The sequence below is a fragment of the Micropterus dolomieu genome, linkage group LG07 (genome assembly GCF_021292245.1).
Source record: "Micropterus dolomieu isolate WLL.071019.BEF.003 ecotype Adirondacks linkage group LG07, ASM2129224v1, whole genome shotgun sequence".
Lineage (NCBI taxonomy): Eukaryota > Metazoa > Chordata > Actinopteri > Centrarchiformes > Centrarchidae > Micropterus > Micropterus dolomieu.
In genome coordinates, this window is record NC_060156.1 from 20,480,663 (window position 1) to 20,489,895 (window position 9,233).

The 9,233-nt window shown below is 42.6% G+C and overlaps 1 protein-coding gene across 1 annotated transcript; it reads right to left on the reverse strand.

The window, feature by feature from the left end:
* Window positions 1–5,427: 5,427 nt before the first annotated feature.
* On the reverse strand, window positions 5,428–8,149 carry rpl8 (ribosomal protein L8). The gene is made up of 5 exons (XM_046054817.1): window positions 8,006–8,149; window positions 7,744–7,885; window positions 6,720–6,938; window positions 6,275–6,390; window positions 5,428–5,623 (listed from the first exon to the last, which is right to left on the reverse strand). The coding sequence occupies exons 1-5, from the start codon at window positions 8,141–8,143 to the stop codon at window positions 5,465–5,467; spliced, it is 774 nt and encodes a 257-aa protein (XP_045910773.1). The 5' UTR covers window positions 8,144–8,149; the 3' UTR covers window positions 5,428–5,464.
* Window positions 8,150–9,233: the final 1,084 nt, after the last annotated feature.

Sequence of the window (9,233 nt, forward strand, 5' to 3'; positions counted from 1 at the left end):
GGGGGGGGGGGGGGGGGGGGGGGGGGGGGATTTCTGTGCTGGGCTAAGCCCCCAATGTTTCAAGAGCCTGGAAACGCCCCTGGTCTGCAACATTAAAACCTGCCAGTTTCCTCCACTGCGACTGAACGAGACGGTGTGAATCATAACTGTCCTTCTCTTCAGAGTTTATGTCAGCTTCTTGAGACGCAGCTCCGTGCTGCCTTCTTGGGAACGGGAAGTCAGAGTAGCCCATGATCTGTAAAATTTCACCCACATGACGTTTACTGTGTAAACTCTGGAAAATGGACCCTCTTATTCTTGATATAACCGTGGAAAAATATCCTTATCTTAAAAGCGTTATTTTCTCTTGAGTTATACACAGTGAACGCCTTTCTAAAAACGTGTTTAAACAGAAGTCCAGTGGTTAATAACTGAATTAAAATGAATTAATTTATCATTGAGGTGAAAAGGTGCCACAATCACATTTAAAGAGGTTAATTCCACAAACAACAGATACAAAGAGGAGGGAAGACTAAATCATGTGTGTTTACTCAGCAGGGATGATAGCCTATTAAATAAGTTGATCTACAGGAAAGACATATTATAAAGCAATAAAGAAGGCTGAGAGCCTTACTGCAATATATTCTGACTTTGAATTGCCACCTTCCACCTGAATTTTGTGTTTCCCTTTATATAGATAAAACATTTCTGCCATAAATTGGTGCAAAGAGGCAGAAATTGGAGCAGAATTTTACACCAGAATGCAGGAAATTAAGTCTTTAATGCTCAAAATCATCTGGTGGAGGACCCCCATACCCCCCACTTATTAAGTAGTGCATTCAAGAAAACTGTGAGGAACATTTTTGTTTCTTGGGAAAGTCATAAAATTGTTGTTTGTCATTCACTTTTGCACTTTTTTCATATTTTCAACAACAACAACGATAATAATAAAAATCAACAATATTCACTGCAAATAGCCAACATCTTTTTGATGGGTGGCGGTAAGGGACCTGGATAATGGAAAGAGGGGCGCTGGCCCAAACAAGGTTGAGAACCACTGCTTTAGCTGCTTACAGCTAGTAAGCTCAGTTAGCAGTGCAGCTAGCCGTCTGCTGAGTCTGCCTGGACTGGAAGCTTGGTGCTCTGGAGGTGTGTTGGGGTTTATCCTAATAGTACAGAAGTTTTGGACCGCTGTCTCAGAGCCAACTGATAACAGCAGCTATGGTTAGCAGCAGCTAGCGGTTACTGTAGCGTTAGTAACAAGTAACTTTATTCATCACAGAGTTATGGTAGAGCAGCTGGAAGACATCAGAAGGAAAACCATAAAAGCACTTTGTGTGAGACACACTGGTCAATCTCCCGCCCTAGCTCTATGGAAAGACCACTGGGGGTAGTGTTGGAAGATGTATTGTGTACAGTGGACGGGTGTGTCTTCAGCACTGAAGGACTGGAGAAGGTCCTATGTGATTCCTCTATGACATCATGAAGGGAGGCAAATTTAAATGGCACCAAAACGGCTTGCACACACCTTTACTGAAACACTGAGCAGGAGAAAAACAGAGGATTGGGTATTTATATTTAACAGGGGGGCAGTGGATAAGACACATGCCTTTGGTGTGAGAGACCCGGGTTCAAATCCACTGAGACACCACTGTGTCCCTGAGCAAAACACTTAACCCCTAGTTGCTCCAGAGATGTGTGACCTCTGACATAGCCTATATAGCAATTGTAAGTTGCTTAGGATAAAAATGAATAAATGTAATGTAAATGTAACATAGTTTGCTGGTCTAGACACAATGGAGACACATATTTAGGTTGAAAAGACATGGAAAAAGTGGATTCTGTATAATATGGGTCCTTTAAAACACTAAATGAGCACAATAACAAACAAACAAAAACACTAAAGTCACACAATAGCACAAACTAACTGACCGAAGCAACCATAGGCCAGCAACGCCTGTGCTCTGCAGGTAAAATTACTATTTTTGTCAAGGGAGCCTGATGGCATTTTACAAGAGCACTATAGCGACCGTTTCTGGTTAAACAAAAATGATTTTGGTCTTTAAAGAAAAGTTATATCTCCATAATGTTAAACAGACATCAGAAAAAAATATAACTGCAATACATGTCATATGAAAGACCTGTTCAATAGACAGGGAATCTGATGAAGATGCTATGAGAAATCCAGCATTTCTGGAACTTCATCGTGCAAACTGACAAGTCAGGATATCTCTGCTGGTTCAACCTTGAACTCAAACAACTTTATGGAACACACACACACACACACACACACACACACACCCTATAGGCCTAGTTTATATTGAACTAACTTCATTCCACAGTAGCAACAGAAGAAAAACTAAAAACCTGTTCCAAACAGTGTGTGTGTGCCAGAGAGCTAAATCAGACACAGAAACTCTCCTACTTACTGCCATATCATTGCAGCTAAAAGTATTTCCTCATGCAGTAACGGAGAACCATTGTTGTTTGTATATAGTAACTTAATTATCACTTGCGAAGTCTCAGACATCAGCCCAAGGATTGGTACGTGATGTCACCGTCACTTACTGATCCTTCAGAAATGCTTGAGAAAATGTAGCGTGTGTGGAAGCTACGGCGCTACTCTGCCAATAAAAGAGCTTCGTTACTGAAAAGCTATTTGATTCAGAAAATAGCGACGCTACCACCAAGCTACTGACAAGTTAAACTAGTAAAGGCGCTACTTGTAGCGACGCTACTTCCCAACACTGGATACTAAATTGCTAGATTTTATTCTGGTGGGCCACACTTTAAGGAGTCCCTAGAAAGACTTCAGACACAAAATAATACTTTTGTGATGTTGTCAGTTTTTCTTGATACTTATTTATACTCGCTGCTTTGGCCTCTTCATATCTCTTAAAACTTTGGTTTAGCTGTTCACACATGGGCCATAGTCTGTGAGTGGGTCCCAAAAACATTTAATTATAAGGAACAGATCCATCATTGCATATGAGGGCTCTCCCTTTTTCCAACTGCCCTGATATATGTGCTCCCTCTAGTGTACATCATGGACTGTACACTCAGTTACTAGTTTATTAGGTACTAGCAAATATAAAAGTCAGAATTATTACAACAAATCCAGTATTCATTAGGTTTATAATGTGTGGATTCAATTCCATGGTCGTTTTTGGGGCTTTAGTCTGTGGTTTTCTGTGTATATATATATAAGTACTGTGTATTCCAGTGAATATTCTGCCGTTACATCGTGAGACTAATTTATCAGGTGCACTTTAGTGCTGCAGTCTAATGGAATTCTTTGACCTCCATTAAGATTATACAGGTAATTTTATGTTGCAGAGGTGATGAGGTTATAGTCTGCTTTGTGGTACTTAAAATCATTAGCCGATGGTCATGGGCTTATTTGTTTTCCAATCAGCTTTTCAGTTATCAGCATCAACTGCACATCACCAGGTATAATTTGTTTAACAGCTTACTTACAACAGCCAAAAACCCCACAAACTAGTCTGTTTCATATACTGTAAATAAAATCCCCCATTTGTGTAGCAGGAATGAGCAATTTGCCATTTTTTGTTTTGTGGTATGCAAGATAAAAACTTTCACTGCCAACATTGAGTCATCATAGTAGGAAAAGCACAGCTGTTAGTTTCTATTCAAGTGTCCCAGTAAGCCATGACAGTGAGCATTAACAATAGGACCCTGAGCTAAAAGGAATTCATAATACACTGCTCAAAAAAATAAAGGGAACACTAAAATAACACATCGAAGATCTGAATGAATGAAATAATCTCATTAAATACTCCTTTCTTTACATAGTTGAAGGTGCTGATAACAAAATCACACAAAAATGATCAATGGAAATCAAATTTATCAACCCATGGAGGTCTGGATTTGGAGTCACACTCAAAATCAAAGTGGAAAACCACACTACAGACCGATCCAACTTTGATGTAATGTCCTTAAAACAAGTCAGAATGAGGCTCAGTAGTGTGTGTGGCCTCCACGTGCCTGTATGACCTCCCTACAACGCCTGGGCATGCTCCTGATGAGGAGGCGGATGGTCTCCTGAGGGATCTCCTCCCAGACCTGGACTAAAGCATCTGCCAACTCCTGGACAGTCTGTGGTGCAACGTGGCGTTGGTGGATGGAGCCAGATATGATGTCCCAGATGTGCTCAGTTGGATTCAGGTCTGGGGAACGGGCGGGCCAGTCCATAGCATCAATGCCTTCCTCTTGCAGGAACTGCTGACACACTCCAGCCACATGAGGTCTAGCATTGTCTTGCATTAGGAGGAACCCAGGGCCAACCTCACCAGCATATGGTCTCACAAGGGGTCTGAGGATCTCATCTCAGTACCTAATGGCAGTCAGGCTACCTCTGGCGAGCACATGGAGGGCTGTGCGGCCCCCCAAAGAAATGCCACCCCACACCATTACTGACCCACCGCCAAACCGGTCATGCTGGAGGATGTTGCAGGCAGCAGAACGTTCTCCACGGTGTCTCCAGACTCTGTCACGTCTGTCATATGTGCTCAGTGTAAACCTGCTTTCACCTGTGAAGAGCACAGGGCGCCAGTGGTGAATTTGCCAATCTCTGGCAAATGCCAAACATCCTACACGGTGTTGGGCTGTAAGCACAACCCCCACCTGTGGACGTCGGGCCCTCATACCACACTCATGGAGTCTGTTTCTGACCGTTTGAGCCGACACATGCACATTTGTGGCCTGCTGGAGGTCATTTTGCAGGGCTCTGGCAGTGCTCCTCCTGCTCCTCCTTTCACAAAGGCGGAGGTAGCGGTCCTGCTGCTGGGTTGTTGCCCTCCTACGGCCTCCTCCACATCTCCTGATGTACTGGCCTGTCTCCTGGTAGCGCCTCCGTGCTCTGGACACTACGCTGACAGACACGGCAAACCTTCTTGCTACAGCTCGCATTGATGTGCCATCCTGGATGAGCTGCACTACCTGAGCCACTTGTGTGGGTTGTAGACTCCGTCTCATGCTACCACTAGAGTGAAAGCACCGCCAGCATTCAAAAGTGACCAAAACATCAGCCAGGAAGCATAGGAACTGAGAAGTGGTCTGTGGTCACCACCTGCAGAACCACTACTTTATTGGGGATGTCTTGCTAATTGCCTATAATTTCCACCTGTTCTCTAATCCATTTGCACAACAGCAAGTGAAATTGATTGTCAATCAGTGTTGTTTCCTAAGTGGACAGTTTGATTTCACAGGAGTGTGATTGACTTGGAGTTACATTGTGTTCTTTAAGTCTTACCTTTATTTTTTTGATCAATGTAATTCATTACTTACTTATGATCTACCTACTTAAAGCCTATTATTTATGCATTATCTACCTGATAATTTTCCCACCACAATATCAAACGTCCACCAATCTGTCCTACAGTTGACCTTTTTGTGTGTGGACCCAGAAAGGAAGCAATGAGAGCAGAATCTTTGGAACACGTTTTTATTATCAAGAAAGTCAGATTTAGTTCTCCTTCTCCTGTACGGTCTTTGTTCCGCGCAGTCTGCCTGTACGACGGGCAGCAATAAGACCGACCTTGCGACCAGCAGGTGCATCCCTCCTGATTGTTGAGGGTTTGCCAATATGCTGATGGTTACCACCACCGAAGGGATGCTCAACGGGCTGTGGGGACAAAAAAGTAAATTAATTAAAAAAAGTCAGTCCAGGAACCATAAATTATTTTGCAGTTAAGTCCAGCCAGGCAACAATATCCCGGCCTTAAACTTTCTCCTTCTTTTCAGTGTCACGCATTAACTTACACCAAAAGACAACATCTAATCTGCTCAATACTTATTTCCAGTGTGCAGAAACTGGCACAACACAAGCTATAGAGAATAAATGTCTTAAATACTTCACTGTGGCAAGTGAAAGCATCTCATCCTTTCATTATATTCTAAGCTCTAGGAATCCACCAACATCACACCATCCATTTGGTGAGCCGTGATTACATTTTAAAAAAAGACATTAATGTCACAAACTGGATCAAGTTGATACAAATTTGGACAAAGATTTTCATGTTGAACCACACAATCCAATTAGTAAAGTGTTAAGTTCCCTCTCTCAAAAATTCTTTAAAAAGGTTCAAGAAAAAATCCTCTTGTCAGTGTTGCCTTGCTGGACAAAACTGCTATTGAACCATGTTTTCAAGCACTCCGATCCAGCAGCTGGACCTCCTCTCTCTCACTACTGCGTAGACAATTATTCTTGAGTTCCTTAGAATCAGTTTTACCTGCTTTGCATCATGAATAACATAGTTGCAGTACGTTCACTTACGTTCATAGCCACACCACGGACACGTGGCCAGCAGTTCCTCTTGGCCTTGTACTTATGGTAGGCACGACCAGCCTTCAGGATGGGCTTGTCAATACGACCACCTCCAGCTACCACACCTTTAAACAAACGAAACAGGGTTGCTCAAAAAGTGTGCTAGTACACATCACATTCTCACATCACACAATCACATTCTTCAGTTCACAAACACCCAACTAACTTATATCTACACAGCATGTCTGTGAAGATTCTCAGTCATCCAGGTCATAGTTATCCAAAGAGGGTTAAAGTCAAGAGTTGAAGATCTTCAACCAAGTCCAGTTGCCCTTGACTTTAACCTTAATTGGATAACTACACAGTCTGTTGCACTACAGACAGTGTTAGTTATCAAAGTAGGTCATAATGGCGATGAGAAAACATCAGTTCGGCCAGACATTAAAGTCCTTACCAACAACAGCTCTGTTTGCAGAGGAGATGACCTTCTTAGAGCCTGAGGGCAGCTTGACTCTGGACTTCCTGGTCTCAGGGTTGTGGGAGATGACTGTGGCGTAGTTTCCTGAAGCGCGGGCCAGCTTGCCTCTGTCGCCGGGCTTCTCCTCCAGGCAGCAGATGATGGTTCCCTCAGGCATTGTGCCAACAGGCAGGACATTGCCAATGTTCAGCTGAGCTGTGGGGATAAAACATAGTAAGGGCTTAATGCTGAAACACTATCAATGTTATGTGTAATTTAACCTTTTTCGAAGCACTGCATTTTAAATAACAATCTGTTTTTCTGACAGTATTCTGACAATCCTATTTCACTACTATTGATGCCAATTCATGTAGGCTGACAAAATTGGGTCCAGTGTAAACATGTGTACAATATATAATCTGAGGCAGCATAAATGCACACAAAGCCAATTGAAAGATGGCAAACACCCCACAAATGCTGCACAATGAGATAAAGCCAACCTGGCTCGAAATGTTTCAACTTCAAATCAAGGACTAAAGGAGACACTTAACACCATTTTACAGCTAACTATTCTATTTCTTTTAGAACAGTTATTTCATTATTAAACAGGCAGTGGCAATTTCACATGTCAGTCATGTTTTGATAGACCCTCAAGGACACTTTCCTGTAAACATTTTAACTGTAATCTTAGAACAGACATAACATCTGTGCGACACTTGCAATGTCACACTTAAATGGATCATTTGTTTACAGAGTTAAATGTTGACGCAAAATTAGTTTTGAATTACATGACTTGATATTGTGCAAGTAATACAACTGTGTCTGTATTGATATCATGTTGAAACCATCTTGGATCATTTACATAACAGAGACCAATATTTCTAAGTCCAACAGCCATTATTAAACTTGTGAATGAAGCCAGAAATGTTACATGTCCACAGGGGCTTTATGTTAGTGCTGGGTCGGGGTAGGAGTAAGAACCACCTTTAAGTGTTCTTTAAGTCTACTTTCAACTTCTTACCCTTCTTGCCACAGTAGATGAACTGTCCGGTGTGGATGCCTTCAGCAGCGATGAAGAGCTCTGTCCTCTTCTTGAAGCGGTATGGGTCACGGAAGGCCACCTTGGCCAGGGGAGCGCCACGGCCGGGGTCATGGATAATATCCTGAGAGAAGGTATAAAGACCACCAGAGGAAAACAATGTCACAATGGAAACACACCAACAACAAACCAGCATGACTTTGACCTGCTCCCAAAAACACAGTGGTAGGAGTTCAACAATTACCTTCACGATCCCCTTGATGTAACCATGGCGTTCAGCGAAGTCAATGTGACGGAGTTTAGCAGCACCTTTCCTGTGCTTGATGTGGGCTTTGAACACGGAGCCCGCACCTTTTCTCTGTCCCCTGATCACACGTCCCATCGTGTACTGAAACAGACAAGTTGGCGTTATTCACTCGCTTGACATGTGAGTGCTAACTCTGAGGCATGTGGCTAATACTAAGTTACTGTTGTTTAACACTTTCGTCTTCTTGAGTAAAGGTAACTTACACCGCCATGTTAGGTGTGAGATAAAGTCAAAGGACTATTAATATAACGTTACCTTACGTTTCTACAACGGTCTTAAGTTGTAACGTTAAGCTAACATTAGCTTAGCAAGGTATCCCCGTAACTTACTAGCTTATGTTAATGTCACGGTACGCAGTGGCCTTTGGTTTGACAGAACTTTATATGAAACTGACAGTTTTATATAACAGACACATCTCCTTGTCTAGCTTCTCTACATGGTCCATATCAAACACAGATCCGTCTGTAACTGCTACCGGCCTTTCAGCTGTTACACACCGCTGTTCCAGCGCCATATCATCAATGAGCCACACAGACCCGCAAAAACGCTTAAAAACACACGTCTGGCGTTAAAATACTCAGTAGCTATTATTCTTATACATTTGATGGACATTTATAACTGTTTGTTTAAAGTGGATGAATTAATAAAAGCATGATTTAGCGCAGATTTAAGGAAGGGAATCAGACGGTAGCTGTCCTACCTAAACTCCGTTGACGGAAAGAGGAAGTGGAAGAGGAAAAACGGAGGTTTTCTTCCGGAGAAATCGCCGAGGGGCATGATGGGAAATGGAGGCAGATAAACCGTCCGGGTGGAGGAAGTTTTCAGATACATTACTTAAGTAAAAGTACCAGTACCACCAAATTGAAAATCTTACTTAAGTATAAGCATTTAAGTATAATGCGGCTACTAGACTATTATATATTAAATCATTAGATTTTTAATTCTAAATAATATTTTTAATTAATGCATTAATGTAAAGCAAGGCTGGACTATAGACTGGGCCAGTAGGGCCATTGCCCTGGGGCCTCGGACTGCCAGGGGACCTCCAACCCACAGGCTGTGCGCTGTGCATGGCCCAAGACTTCCTAAGGAAGTTGAACACCAGGGGCCTTAGTGCTTACAATGTGAGAGCCCCCGGGCCCCTTGGTGTCCTACTTCTTCTTCT